At 30.7% G+C, this 16,920-nt stretch overlaps 1 protein-coding gene across 1 annotated transcript in view; it reads left to right on the top strand.

Annotated features, from left to right (window-relative positions):
• LOC145291111 (uncharacterized) overlaps positions 1-16,920 on the top strand; it is a 103,094-nt gene that overhangs the window by 73,441 nt on the left and 12,733 nt on the right. The window contains exons 19-23 of the mRNA XM_080136627.1: positions 735-854; positions 1,665-1,784; positions 8,493-8,612; positions 11,762-11,881; positions 16,211-16,327. Coding sequence (XP_079992753.1) covers positions 735-854; positions 1,665-1,784; positions 8,493-8,612; positions 11,762-11,881; positions 16,211-16,327 — 597 coding nt within the window. The remainder of the gene's footprint in view (positions 1-734; positions 855-1,664; positions 1,785-8,492; positions 8,613-11,761; positions 11,882-16,210; positions 16,328-16,920) is intronic.

Genomic DNA, 16,920 nt, shown 5'->3' on the forward strand with positions numbered 1-16,920 from the left:
TGTAATATTTGGTATTAATGTCGATGCTTATATTAGGCTGGACCTTAACAATAAAGTATTAATATATAACGTAATATTGTTTTGTTAAAACCATAACAGCAGAGAGAATGTTCCCTACATAAATATGCACAGATATAATATGTAGAAATAACATATTATAGAACGAGAGTATTTAGACAAAATAAAACCTTAAATCGATTCGTCGTAGACCGGACAAAATTTAATGGCGCATTTGTATAGCATTTGATGTCTTTTATAAAAAGGCACAAAGAAACAAACGCTAATTTTGATATCGTTTTCCTAAACTATATAATGTATTAAAGTCGAAATAATCATATTCTATTTGTTTCGTTAATCATTTGTAATATTAGTCATTTAATGTACAGATTAATTTAACATATACCATTATATTGTCTCCTTTTATTTAACGCAAGCGGATCCTGGCTGATATTTTAGGTGTCATGTTTTTAGCAGCAAAGTTCACGATTTTCTATTTTATTCAACATTCTATAATTTCATTTTGCACGGCAGAAACTGTGTCCCTTCTCAGCGTATGCTTCTTTCCGTTCAATGATTTTATTTCCATAGATTTTACATGCACTTGTCGTGTTACCTTGAATTAGAAAGATATCTGATTTGTATTAAGATACCACATTGCTAAAAATAAAAACATTTTTGAAAATCGTATAAATTTCTAAATGTGTTTTGTACTTGTGGTCATTTTTTCCAATCAGATTGTTGGCACGATGGAAAAGGATACGACGTTAAACAGGGATTCCATGATGGTTGCAATCGGTGCACCTGCCGATCTAAGCATAAATTCATTTGTACGAAAAAACATTGTCCACCAAAAGGTAAATAAACGTGACATCTATTTTGAAGATAAATTTAATATATTTGCACAGAACTGTGTTTTAGTTTAGATATGTCCGGTATGTAATCTTTTTTTATATATTTTGTATATATGGTCTGTTTTATTATGCGGTTGTCAGTGCTGGACAATCACCAACACCACTAGGAAAAAGACTAGAGGCAACTGAAACTTGGTTCTTTAGGAGAATTCTGAAGATATCCTGAACATAAAAGAAAACAAACTAGGGTGTATTAGAAATGGCAAACTCAGAAATGTTTATAATAAGAACAGTACGAGATAGACAAATGACATTTATGGGCCATGTCTACAGAAAAAGCGGAATAGAACAGATTATCTTGACAGGAAAGATTATTGACAGAAGAAGCAGAGGACAACAGTGACAAACATGCATTGATTGTCTGAATACCTTGGTAACATAAAAAAATAATGAGCAACAATGAATTCATGAATGCCACGAGAGAGAGAAAGAGAGAAAGAGAGAGAGAAAGAGAGAGAAAGAGAAAGAGAGAGAGGAAGAGAGAGATAGAGAGAGAGATAGAGAGAGGGAAAGAAAGAGAGAGACATATCCGTCATTGCTTGTTCCAGAAGGACACCACTTGATTATGGCATGTCCTCGGAAAGACAGAGTTTTCTTTAATTATAAAACGATCTTATTATATTTTGAAATAACTATTTCTATTTTTGCTACATAAAATTAACATAAAAAAACGTCAATGAATTTAAAAAAACGCATATTTGTATAAAACTGTGAATGTATTTTGTCATTTTTTATGTTTTATTTTATATCCAGGATGTTACTATAAAGGAAAATACTACAAATTTAAAACAATCTTCTGGGACAAGTGCAACTTGTGTATCTGCCTTCAGGGCGGTACAGTCATCTGGACCGACATAGATTGTTCACACAAAGGTAAATAAAATTAATATTTGTATTGACTATAAAGATAACCTCGAAAATTTTTTATCAGAGATTATCAACTCAAAAGATTCATTTGCGAGTCTAACCATTTCTTTTTGTATTTGTCTATATTTGTGGTGCGACGATTCCAAAATCTTTCCAGATTTTTTTTTTAATTATCGATTTTGCTCTTAATTCCTAATTCTGATAAAAAAAATTCGAGCTACGATTACAATTCTTTCAAAAATTTAAATATTTAATTACAGTTTTGGCTTTTAAAAATGTTCAAATTATGTTTTCAAAAGATTTCTGATATCCGCACATATTTTTGAAAACGTAAAGAATACATACACTACAAAATTAGACATTTCTAACATATTTTTATCAAATTTTTCCTTCCTAATTTATTTAATTAGTAATAAATAATAATTAATAAGTAAGAAAGATGTATTTCTCCCTTAAAACAAAGTTGATTTGTATTATTCCATCCATAGCTGACAAAATGTTATTTTAATATTTTCATAAACAATTTAAAATAGTCGATGATTTGGTATGAAAAATAAGAAGGCGTTCAAAATAAAAACAAAAAAGTAACTCTATTGCAATGTCGTAGTTTAGTTGAATAAAAATAATCTGAGATGTTAGAAAGAAGATAAAAAATATACAATGAAAAGACATTTTTTAAATTAAAAATAACGTAAATTACTACAAGCGTATTTATGTGTTGGTATAACATGGAAAATATTTGACTTCCCAGAATAGCCAACAAAGCAAGAAAGGTTGAGAAATAAATTCCACAACAAATAAATGTTACCAGTGGCAAGCTAATTTATTCTTCTAATTACCGCGATAAGTTATATTGGATTTTAACTTATTTAAAAGAGTTTTAGTTACAAGTATAGATAGTGTAAAATGTTTCGAGAACGAAAATAAATGGCGTTTTCGTTCGAGCTCTCGAAAACTAAACAAAATACTGATAGCAGCTGGTAGAACATTACACGATTATCAAGGCTCCAACGAGACCGACATTTTTTGTCCCAACTCGACATGTTTTACACGACCTATATTTTTAACAAGAAAAAACGGTTTACAATAAATTTAAATGCAGAAAGATTGCCCAGGTAGGTAAAATAGTAACTATTCTCAGCTCAGTAACATTTTATTGTTGTATAATAATTTATTAACCTCTTTTTGCTTTGTTAGCTATTCTAAAAAATCACTAAAATTATGTTATTTGTCAAATTTGATTTAATGTCATTTTAGAATCTTCCTTAAGCATAAAACGCTTTAAAATAAGTTAAGATACAAAAACAAAAACCTTGCAGAGTAGTTAGAAGAGTAACTACATTTGCTTTCGGTAACATTTACTTTTGTAATGATTTATTCACATTTTTTTGCTTTGTTAGCCATTCTAAAACAAATCACTAAAATTTATTTTATTTGTCAAATTAAATTTAATGTCATGTTAGAACATTCCTTCCAGGAGGAAACGCTTTAAAATAAGTTAAAATACATAAAATCTTTACAAGGTACGTAGAATAATAAGTTGCTTTCGTGTACATTTACTTGTTGTGTTTATTCACACTTTTTGCTTTGTAAGCTATTCTAAAAAATCACTAAAAATTATTTTATTTGTCAAATTTAATTTAATGTTATTTTAGAATCTCGTTCAAGCAGAAAAAACGTTTTAAAATAAGTTAAAATACAAACAAAGTAAAATTAGGTAGAAGAGTAACCGAACTTGCCTTTTGTAACATTTAATTCTTGTGTAATAATTTATTCACACCCTTGGCTTTGTTAGCTATTCTAAAAAGAAAACACTAAAAATTATTTTATTTTTCAGATTTAACTTTACGTAATTTTAGAATATCGCTTAAGAAGAAAACATTTTAAAATAAGTTTAAATACAAAACAACTTTACAAGGTAGGAAGAAGAGTAACCGAGCTTGCCTTTGGTAACATTTTTTTTTTTACATTTTCACCCCAAATAAAGCACATTGCCACTTTGATGTAGGGGGCTACTATCAGGGACAACAACTACTGGAGTACTATGTTGGGATTTGGGCAGCAAGATGTTGGTTCACGTTACACTTGAACTCTGCATGTCAGCACAGTTGGGGAAGCAGGGACCCGGAATGGAATTCCAGAATCTAGCGGTTCTGGGGAAGAAACTACTGGAGTAGAAAGATCTTTTACATCTAGGGATCTCTACTGTGTGGGCTGGGATTTAGTTGCCTGTGTAGTTTGTCGAGGGTGTCTATGTCGTGGGGGCACAAGTGTCTGCAGTTCGTCAGAGCATTCACCATTAAAATACTTGTAGAACAGGTAGAGGGATGCAACATTGCGTCGATGGGACAGAAGCTGAAGCTTAGATGTCAGTTCTGGGCCTATCAGATTGGCGACTCTCTTTTGAACCTTGTCTAGGAGTGAGAGACTAGTAGCAGATGCACCAGCCCAAATATGACAACAATACTCCATACATGGGTGAATGGTGGCCTTGTTGGTGTACAAGATACTTTCGGGCGTTAGAAACTTTCTAGCACGGTAGAAAAAACTTAACATTTTCGCAGCGGTCCTGTCAATACTCTCATGACAGATGTTATATATGAATGGCCCGCTAATAGTAAAATACGTATAAATTATTTCTAATCTGATGAATAGAATGAAGGTATATTTTAAAATTGATAGATACTAGTCGAATGAAATGTAAATTCTTTTAATTCCTTTTTCTGGTCTTCCGTAGATATGAAAGGTTTTGATGAATCAAAATATTATGGAAGACTAGTAATGCAATATTAATTCTGCATGCCAGTTCGAGCATATTAGTTGAATGCGTATTTAATATTACAATATAAAAATGACGACTGAAAATATCTTTGACAAATAATGGACATGTATGTGACGTTAGTATCATGCTGAAAGGTTTTGATTGGTATCTTATATCAAATTGGGTCTGCCGTAGTTCACAGTGTGTTGAACATCATGGTAGTTATTAAAAAGTTTTAGGAGTGATACTGGGAAAGTAGAATTGTTTTATGAATACAGAATGAAAGGGTTTGCAATCATCAACTACCAACGTAATGGATGCACTGAGACTAAAGCTGCTTTCAGGGACGCCAGCAAACGCTGTAAAATAGTAATAAAAAATGCAAGAGAGCTATATGCTCAGTCCGTTAGATCCAAATTAGCTGAGCAGCGGCTTGGTTCCCACCAGTTTTGGCAAATAGCAAACAGGAACCTGAACAGAAGCGTGCGTTCTATCTCAGTCATCATCAATGAACCTGAGGTCATCTCGTCAGCATCAGACAAGGCCAAAGTATTTGCCAAGAACTTTGCAGCTAATTCTACCCTATGCGACGAAGGCCATCAACTCCCCGTATTTCCTCCTATAACAGACAACACGCTATGCAACATACAAATATCTGTGCGTGAGGTCGCCAAGCTAATCAAGAACCTTTATTCCAGTGAATCTCTTGACAAAGGCTTCCTTTCTAGGGCAATTGCTCTTGACATATCAAAGGCCTTCGACAAGGTATGGCATAAGGGCCTACTTTACAAGATTTCCAGCTACAGTATAACTGGAAATGTTTTCTCTATCATTAAATCATTTCTCTCTGATAGGCTCATAAGAGTAATGGTCGATGAACAAAAATCAGAGGCCAGTAGTATTAATGCTGGAGTTCCTCAGGGGTCCATCCTGGGCCAAACTCTCTACCTGATCTACATCAATGATCTCCCTAAACACATACGAAAATCATTTGTTGACATCTATGCTGATGACACGACCATCTACGGCAACATATCAAAGGCTATAAATGACAAAGTTCTCTCTGATTCTCTCTCCTCTGATCTCGAGCGCGTTGTTCAGTGGGGTACCTTTAATGCATCTAAAACAGAACTGGCATCTAAAACCAAATCTGGTACCTTTAATGCATCTAAAACCAAACTCCTATCTTTACATCATCAACGCTCTGATCCCCATCTGGCATCAATTGAAATAGTTGGCTCTCGTCTAGGAGAAGCCCCATGTTTTGACAAGCTTCTGGGTTTGACCTTTACTTCTGATCTGAAATGGAACACCTACATCAAGTCTGTTGCCAAGGTTGCTGGAAAGATGGTGGGATTCTTCTACCACTCCAGAAGATATCTCACTACGGATGCAATTCTCTATCTATATGAAAGCCAAGTACGTCCAAGGATGGAATACTGCTGCCATATCTGGGCAGGAGCTGCTAAAAACAGCCTATCCTACCTTGACGGAGTACAAAATAAACTTCGTGGCTTAGTGGGGGATTCCCTTTTCTCTTCGCTGCAATCTCTCCTACAGAAGAGACGTTGCGAGCCTATCTTTGTTTTATCGTTATTTCCATGGCAGGTGCTCGTCTGAGCTCCAATCTCTGGTCCCCCTTCGCCAATTTTTCACGAAAAACACTCGTCTAGCTGAATCCACTGTCAAAAATTTTCCCACTCTTTATCTGTGCCTAAATCAAAACGTAGATTCCATGAACAAAGATTTTTTCTCAGAAGTGCACGCCTTTGGAACTCTGTTCCGTCAGCCTGCTTCCCACCTGACTTAAACCTGGATGTCTTCAAGTCCAACGTTAGCAAATTCCTGATGAACCGCCCCCTTAAGTAGAAACTTCATTAAATTTCCACACTAACGTACTGTACTTGCAATAACCCTTATCCCCGAGTGACTTCCGGGCCTTGATAAGTGGTGACTACCGTGTAAAAAAATCTTGTGTGAGAATACGTAGTTGAGAGATGCGTTTCGAGCGGAATAAATGTAGTAATTTGTATTTGAGAAAGAATTGAACTAGTAGTTTTGCAGAGCACAGAGTAAAACACGATGTATGTGGTGATCGTTATAGATTTATTAAGAAAGTGTAAGAAATACAGTATGTGATCGACAAAGATATTTGTAAGGAAGTGTTATATTGGTTTACTATTGTAACTGTGTAGACAGGAGAAAAAGCAATTCTACTTTATATATTAAAAAAGCAAGTCTACTTTATATATTAAAAAAATCAAGTCTACTTTATATTTTAAAAAAATCAAGTCTACTTTATATATTTAAAAAAGCAAGTCTACTTTGTATATTTAAATAAAGCAATTCTACTTCATATATTAAAAACGCAAGTCTACTTTATATATTACAAAAGCAAGTCCACTTTTATATAAAAAACAATTCTACTTTATATATTAAAAAATGCAAATCTACTTTATATATTAATAAAAGCAAGTCTACTTTATATATAAAAAAAAGCATGTCTACATTATATATTAAAAAAAGCAAGTCTACTTTATATATTAAAAAAGTAAGTTTACTTTATATATTAAAAAAAGCAAGCCTACTTTATATATTTAAAAAACAGCAAGTCTCCTTTATATATTAAAAAGCAAGTCTACTTTATATATTAAAAAAGCAAATCTACTTTATATATTAAAAAAGCAAGTCTACTTTATATTAAAAAAAAGCAATACTACTTTATATTTAAAAAAAAGCAAGTCTACTTTATATATTAAAAAGCAAATCTACTTTATGTATTAAAAAAAGCAATACTACTTTATATATTAAAAGAAAACAAGTCTACTTTATATATTAAAAAAGCGATTCTACATATTTACATATTTAAAAAACCGAAAGTCTACTTTATATATTAAAGAAAACCGCGAATCTACTTTATATATTCAAATAGCAATTCTATTTTATATATTAAAAAAACGCAAGTCTACTTTATACATTAAGAAAAAGCAAGTCTACTTTATATATTAAGAAAAAGCAAGCTTACTTTATATATTAAAGAAAACAGCAAATCTACTTTATATATTAAAAAAGTAAGTCTACTTTATATATAAAAAAAATGCAAGTCTACTTTATATATTTAAAGAAGCAAGATAACTTTATATATTATAATAAAAGACGTGCGATTAATTTATTGGCATACATTTGACCTACGTACTGTTTGTTTGTAAAGTTAAACTACTACGTGTGTAAAACGAGTTATTAGTAATAGGCATTGAAAAGAATAATGAAAATATTAAAATAAAAAATGTATTGCACGTATGTGTTTGTCTTTTGTTATTGATAAAATACCCCAAGCAAATATAAAAGAAAATATTGCAAATAAATACTTTTCGGTTCTGATTTTGTTTAAGGCATATAAACATATTTTTGTAACAAACAAAAAAAAACAATGCGTTATTTAAACTATATTTTTTATAGCATGTCATATGTGTCAGAGTGCTGCAAAGTACTAAATATACGTAAATCATATGAATGAAAAAATCAATTAAAACCGTATCCACATGAAAATATTTAAGCGATAGAAATAAAATATAGAATGAACATATAGCATATATTCAATTCATCGTTTGTAACAATAGTGATATAGTACAAAGTCTTTTTTATACACCAAGCGGATCCTAATCAGTATCTTTTGTATTCAACATTTCAGTGTCTCATTGTAATTCTTTAATTTTTCAAATTAGATAAGGGGGGTTAAAACAATGTTATTTTATTTTCATTTTATGAATTTTATGCTCGTTGAATTCATACCAATTGCGTGTGTTATCTTGAATTAGAAATAAATTTGATTTCTATTACAATATAGCATTGTCGTTAGGAAAAAAAAAGGTAAAATACATAAATAATTTATAATGTAAATTAAATACAATTCTAAATGTTTTTTGTTATATTTATCTGTATTTTCTACCAAGATTGTTGGTATAAGGGCAAAGGATACAGCGTTGGACAAATATTTAAAGACGATTGCAAATGGTGTATCTGTCGTCGTCGTGGTAAAGTCCATTGTGTTAAAAGGTTTTGCCCACCAAAAGGTAAATAAAAAATTTTCTGTATTGACAATAAAGATAGCCCATAAAATTATATTCAAAGCTAATAAATATGCTATAAAATCTAAGATTTATACACAGATTGATCAATATTTTAATTTGTATTTTTGCATGCGTGCTTTGCGTGTGATATTTTATAAATAATAGTTTATATTTTCTAAATATTTTAATAAATTTATATATTGTATTTTTGCATGCGTGCTTTTTGTATGATATTTTATAACTAATATTTAATATTTTATAAATATTTTAATAAATTTATATTGTGTTTTTTCATATGGGCTTTTTCGTATGATATCTTATAAATAATATTTAATATTTTATAAATATTTTAATAAATTTATATTGTAGTTTTTGCATGCGTGCTTTTTGTATGATATCTTATAAATAATATTTAATATTTTATAAATATTTTAATAAAGTTATATTGTGTTTTTTCATATGGGCTTTTTTGTATGATATTTTATAAATAATATTTAATATTTTATAAATATTTTAATAAATTTATATTGTATTTTTGCATGCGTGCTTTTTGTATGATATTTTATAACTAATATTTAATATTTTATAAATATTTTAATAAATTTATATTGTAGTTTTTGCATGCGTGCTTTTTGTATGATATTTTATCCGTCTTGAAACTCTTTCTCGTTGGAATTGGCTATAAATTAGCGAAGAACGCAGTTTTAATGAATGTTCACTTTGTCACTTTATTCGTGTTCCTTCCCAAACTCGCTGAATGTTATTTATCCTTACAACTGATGACCAGACAAATAGGAAGTAAAAACATAATACCTCCTGGAACTTTACATGTTGGTTAATAAGCAAGCCAGAAAACTGATAAAAGGTCAGTTTATAAAAGTTCGAATGATGGAGTACTGTTTCCACGTCTGGGCAGGAGCTGCTAAAAACAACCTATCCTGCCTTGACAGAGTACAAAATAGGCTTTGTGGCTTAGTGGGAGATGCCCTTTTCTCTTCCCTGCAATCTCAGGAGAGACGTTGCGAGCCTGTCTTTGTTTGATCGTCTGAGCTCCAATCCCTGGTCCCCCCTCGCCGATCTTTCATAAAAAAACACCCGTCGTTGAAACCACTGTCAAAAATTTTCCCCACTCTTTATCTGTGCCAAAACCAAAACGTAGATTCCATGAACAACGCTTCTTTCTTAGAAGTGCACGTCTGTGGAACTCTGTTCCGTCTGCCTGTTTCCCACCTGACTACAACTTAGGTGACTTCAAGTCAAGTATTCTAACAAATTCCTGATGAACTGCCCCCTTAAGTAAGACATTTTATCAAATCTCAATATTAACGTACTGTACACGCAATAACCCTTATCCCCGAGTGGCTTCCGGGCCTTGATAAGTGGTGACCACCTTCCAAAACTAAAAATCTTGAAGAATCTATGAAGAATATGTAATTTAATATCCTGACATGAACTTTACTAAGAATTTGTAACAGTAGTTATTTAATTCATAGAATGTTTTTACGTATATCAAGTGGAATATCTTATCCTTTCATTTACCCTAAGCAGATTCTGGCTTACATTTTAAATGGTGTGATATGATATTTTAAGGCGATGTTCATTTCTTTTATTATTCAAAATTGTAATAAATACGAATAAACACAAAAACATACCACAACTGAAACTACATGTTTGTTTACAAGCCACAAAAATAGTAAAAGTCCAGTTTATAAATTTAAATTGGAATAATCTTGAATTTGATTTTAGTTTCTTCGTATATTTTCATAAAAACTGTGTTATTTAATATACATGGGAATAGAGGCCCATTACACAAATTTGAAATAATCATATTCTTCTTATTTCCTTAATAATCTGCTTTACCGTATATTAAGTTCGAATATCGTATATTTTTATTTACTATAAGCGGATTCCCGCTCACATTTTAATAATGTTATTTTAAGACGACGTCCATGATTTTCATTTTTATCCAACATTTCCTGGTTCCATTGATATTTTTGAAAAATGAAGAGGACTGCGAGTTATGTTGGTGCAGGGAAAAAGAGTTTGAATCTGGATAAAACGTATCATAACGGCAATGTCGACTGTAATAAAAGTTTGACCACCAAAAGCTTAATAAACTGAATTTCAGTATTAACAATAACGGCATGTCGGAAATCATATTCATATTATTGACTATAAGCGTTCATCAATATTTTGAGATTTACTAAACATGCTCATAAAATATGAATATAAGCTTAAAAATGGTGGAATCCTTCTACCGCTCCAGAAGATATCTCACTACTGATGCAATTCTCTATCTATATAAAAGCCAAGTACGTCTAAGGATTGAATATTGCTGCCACATCTGGACAGGAGCTACTAAAAACAGCCTATCCTGCCTTGACAGAGTACAAAATAGACTTCGTGGCTTAGTAGGGGATGCCCTTTTCTCTTCCCTGCAATCTCTCTCCCACAGAAGAGATGTTGCGAGCCTATCTTTGTTTTAGCGTTATTTCCATGGCAGATGCACGTCTGAGCTCCAATCTTTGGTCCCCCATCGCCAATCTTTCACGATAAACACCCGTCTAGCTGAAACCACTGTCAAAAACTTTCCCCACTCTTTATCTATGCCTAAATCAAAACGTAGATTCCATGAACAAAGCTTCTTTCTTGGAACTGCCCGACTGTGGAACTCTCTACCGCTTGCCTTTTTCCCTCCTGACTTCATCATGGATGTATTCAAGTCCAACATAAACAAATTCCTGATGAACCGCCCCCTAAGTAATGACACTTTATCAACTCTCCAATACTAATGAATACTGCAACACTATCCCATTGATTACTGTACACAAAATAACACTTATCCCCGAGTGGCTTCTGGGCCTTGATAAGTGGTGACATTCATGTAAAGAAAAATGTATTCAAAAATTTATAGATATTCATCGCGTATCATTTATTACTAAATGAATATATATTGTTTTTGTCTGCTTTCCGTATGTTATTTAAACACCTTGAAATGCGTTTCCGTGCGAATGAACTTGCCAAGATGTCGGCAAAGAAAACGGTCATAAGGAATGTTCACGTGAACAAAAAATACATAAATAAATTCAAAAAGGAAATTGTATAATTTTTAAAATACGTTTTGTAATATTTATGTTTTATTTTGTATCAAGGATGCATGCATAATGGCAAGAAGTACAAATATGGAGAAAGTTTCTGGATCAAATGCAATCGTTGCACGTGTAAGCTATACGGTCAAATCAGTTGTACAGAAAAAGTGTGTCTCAAAAAAGGTAAATAAACTTAATCTCTATATTGACTATAAATTATAATCAGATTTAATAAATATTCTATTCAAACATTTCAGTCGCAAGTTTATCTATATTTTGATATTCATCAAATTTGCTTATGATATATACTAGCAGTACCTGTGGAAATTCCACAGCGAACTCTTTCATATGTAATATATTGATGTTGGCATTCTGTGGATGTTCAGCGTAAATGGAGACGCTCTGATATTGTTGTGACTCTTTTGTTATATATAAAAAAATAAATCCGTCTATTTACCATTGCTTTTATGTCAAATCTGTTTAAGTTTCGATTCGAGTATTTTCTTATAAAATATTTTTGGCCGACTTTTCGATTGTATATTTTATCCGCATTTCGAGTTTGTTTAATGAATTTCAGAGATGGTACGAGAACTATGTACTTATAAAATCATTTATAAAGGCCGGATACTTTTCGCAAGAGACAATTTTACATATTCTCCTGTAAATTTATATTTCAAGTGTTTTGATTGTCTATTTTGACTCGCTCTTTTTTTTTCGTTGTGGGAATTACTTTTTTAAAATTTTAAACGTTATTTGAATAATATTCACGTAGAGGAATTAATAAAATACTTTAATTTATATCAAAATAAATAATTACTAAGAACAAAAGAAATTGTCAGCTAATATTACTAATAATATTGACAGGTGGAAGGTTGGCTTCTATCATAAAACATGTTGTAGGGTTATTTGATCTATTTTATTTAATAACCAAAATAATTTATTCAATTTATTCCAGGGGATACTTTCTCTCTTAGTCATGTTTACAGATAGACTTGAGTCTATCAGTAAACGTGACTAAAAGAGAACATTAGCAACATATACAAAATACATCGCAATTTTTCATCAGTTTGTTTATTATATCTTTAATATTCTAACAAATTGGTAAATATGCATGGATCATATAAATACAAAATATGCACGGATCAGATAAATATAAAATATGCATGGATCAGATAAATATAAAATATGCATGGTTCATATAAATATAAAATATGCATGGATCATATAAATACAAAATATGCATGGATCAGATAAATATAAAATATGCATGGTTCATATAAATATAAAATATGCATGGTTAATATAAATATAAAATATGCATGGTTCATATAAATATAAAATATGCATGGATCATATAAATATAAAATATGCATGAATCATATAAATACAAAATATGCATTGTTAATATAAATATAAAATATGCATGGTTCATATAAATATAAAATATGCATGGTTCATATAAATATAAAATATGCATGGTTAATATAAATATAAAATATGCATGGTTCATATAAATATAAAATATGCATGGTTCATATAAATATAAAATATGCATGGATCATATAAATATAAAATATGCATGAATCATATAAATACAAAATATGCATTGTTAATATAAATATAAAATATGCATGGTTCATATAAATATAAAATATGCATGGTTCATATAAATATAAAATATGCATGGTTCATATAAATATAAAATATGCATTGATCATATAAATATAAAATATGCATGGATCATAAAAATATAAAATATGCATTGTTAATATAAATATAAAATATGCATGGTTCATATAAATATAAAATATGCATGAATCATATAAATACAAAATATGCATGAATCATATAAATACAAAATATGCATGAATCATATAAATATAAAATATACATGAATCATATAAATACAAAATATGCATGAATCATATAAATATAAAATATGCATGAATCATATAAATACAAAATATGCATGGATCATATAAATACAAAATATGCATGAATCATATAAATATAAAATATACATGAATCATATGAATACAAATTATGCATGGATCATATGAATACAAAATATGCATGGATCATATAAATATAAAATATGCATGAATCATATAAATGTAAAATATGGATGAATCATATAAATACATAATATGCATGGATCATATAAATATAAAATATGCATGGATCATATAAATAAAAAATATGCATGGATCATATAAATAAAAAATATGTATGGATCATATAAATATAAAATATGCATGAATCATATAAATGTAAAATATGGATGAATCATATAAATACATAATATGCATGGATCATATAAATATAAAATATGCATGGATCATATAAATAAAAAATATGCATGAATCATATAAATATAAAATATGCATGAATCATATAAATATAAAATATGCATGAATCATATAAATACAAAATATGCATGGTTCATATAAATATAAAATATGCATTGATCATATAAATATAAAATTATGCATGGATCATTTAAACATGAAATATGCATTGATCATATAAATATAAAATATGCGGTGATCATATAAATATAAAATATGCATGGATCATATGAATGCAAATTATGTGAAATGCTAATCCCACATAAAAACGTAGAACATCGTGGATCAAAATAGGAATTATTATATCCCGTTTATTGAATTAGTTAATTTTGAAAGTAAAAATGAACGTAACCTTGAAGTCCAATGTAAACAAACGTATCTCAAGCTACACCATTTAAGATTAAGACACTACCTCCTTTCAGTCATTAATCCTTATCCTCGAGTGGACTTTAAGCCTTGATAAGTAAGTGATTTTCATGTAAAAGATCCCATTATTGAATTACAGCACTTTACCGTATATGGATTTTTGATATTCTGATATTTTATTTTTCTTAAAAACATCATGAGCCGCCATTCCAGATATTATGTTCATTAACGATAACGTTTATGATGGCTTTTTAATCCATTTTCGTTACAGTTTCATTTTGTTGACAAACCGGAAAGGAGGCTTTGAGCCGTACTGAACCAAGCAGTGGATTGAACTGGTTTCATTGGGGTATGAAATTCACAGGCGCTCCTAAGTCGTATGTTATCCCCATCAGGGGACACATCTACATTAGGTTTTTGCATCTCTTACAAGGAGTTGTCGACGTCCTTATAAGTACAGCGACTGTGTATTCTCAAATGGTAACCCATCTGTTAATGAACAGGCGCAACGTTGATATACTTCGCTGATCGTACAAGAACAGCTGTGCCAACATGATTATGCGATTTGAGAAATGTGCTCAACAGTTTCATTTTTGTTTGCAAACCAGAAGTTGATGATTAGAGCAATGTGCTCAACAGTTTCATTTTTGTTTGCAAACCAGAAGTTGATGATTTGAGCAATGTACTCAACAGTTTCATTTTTGTTTGCAAACCAGAAGTTGATGATTTGAGCAATGTGCTCAACAGTTTCATTTTTGTTTGCAAATCAGAAGTTGATGATTTGAGCTATGTGCTCAATAGTTTCATTTTTGTTTGCAAATCAGAAGTTGATGATTTGAGTAATGTGCTCAACAGTTTCATTTTTGTTTGCAAACCACAAGTTGATGATTTGAGCAATGTGCTCAACAGTTTCATTTTTGTTTGCAAATCAGAAGTTGATGATTTGAGCTATGTGCTCAACAGTTTCATTTTTGTTTGCAAACCACAAGTTGATGATTTGAGCAATGTCCTCAACAGTTTCATTTTGTTTGCAAATCAGAAGTTGATGATTTGAGCAATGTGCTCAACAGTTTCATTTTTGTTTGCAAATCAGAAGTTGATGATTTGAGCAATGTGCTCAACAGTTTCATTTTTGTTTGCAAACCAGAAGTTGATGATTTGAGCAATGTGCTCAACAGTTTCATTTTTGTTTGCAAATCAGAAGTTGATGATTTGAGCAATGTGCTCAACAGTTTCATTTTTGTTTGCAAACCAGAAGTTGATGATTTGAGCAATGTGCTCAACAGTTTAATTTTTGTTTGCAAATCAGAAGTTGATGATTTGAGCAATGTGCTCAACAGTTTCATTTTTGTTTGCAAATCAGAAGTTGATGATTTGAGCAATGTGCTCAACAGTTTCATTTTTGTTTGCAAACCAGAAGTTGATGATTTGAGCAATGTGCTCAACAGTTTCATTTTTGTTTGCAAATCAGAAGTTGATGATTTGAGCAATGTGCTCAACAGTTTCATTTTTGTTTGCAAACCAGAAGTTGATGATTTGAGCTATGTGCTCAACAGTTTCATTTTTGTTTGCAAATCAGAAGTTGATGATTTGAGCAATGTGCGTCATTTTATTATTTTATTCCGGTAGAGTTCATTTCCAACTGCGATTATTTTCTTGGATTAAAAAGGCGGCTTGTTTGCATTATAGTCTCACATTGCCATTTGAACATATTAAAAAAGTGTAAATTAATCCGTAAATAAAATTGTGTAAAATTCTTAATGTGTTTTGTAATATATTGTCTTGGTTTTCTACCCAGATTGTTGGCTTAATGGGATAGGATACAACTCTGGATTTTTCTGGAACAAATGCAATTTGTGCTTCTGCTTTAGGAATGGAAAAATCATCTGTACCAAAATATATTGTCCACCAAAACGTAAGTACAGTTAATTTTTCATTTGATAATAAAGGTATCTACGAAAATAATTGTAATAAATAACCCTTTAAAATTATTAATCCGCGTTTTTATTCGTATTTCAATACACTTTAAATGTTTTGTGGAGTTCATTAATACATATTTTATGGAAAGAAAGGATTCAAGCTATGCACACTTGGTGTTATGATGCTTTTTACGCTATAATTGTTGTCACATAAAGTTCACATCACGTTGCAAGTGATTTGTACTTAATAAGAGATGTTTTTCGTAAGCTTTTCCATTGATATTTGATAAAATATAGCAACAAAAAATGTAAACGAATCCTTAAAGAATATTTAACAAACTTTTATTGTTTAAAATATAATTATTCATTAACAGATAGTTCGTCCTCTACGACTCATCAGAGTGGCTGAATCAAGTGAGACTCGTAATCGGGAACCCATGGAAAAAAAGCCTAAATTTCTACTACTGGCCTATCTCGCGAACGAAAACAAATAAATAACATCTACATAAAAACGACCGCAATATCAAGCAGTCGCGCGAGACGGGCCAGTGGTAGAGGTTTAGGCTTCTTCCCATGGGGTCTCGATTCC

This window comes from Euprymna scolopes, chromosome 12, assembly GCF_053919585.1.
Source record: "Euprymna scolopes isolate OS-2025 chromosome 12, ASM5391958v1, whole genome shotgun sequence".
In the NCBI taxonomy this organism is placed as follows: Eukaryota; Metazoa; Mollusca; class Cephalopoda; order Sepiida; family Sepiolidae; genus Euprymna; species Euprymna scolopes.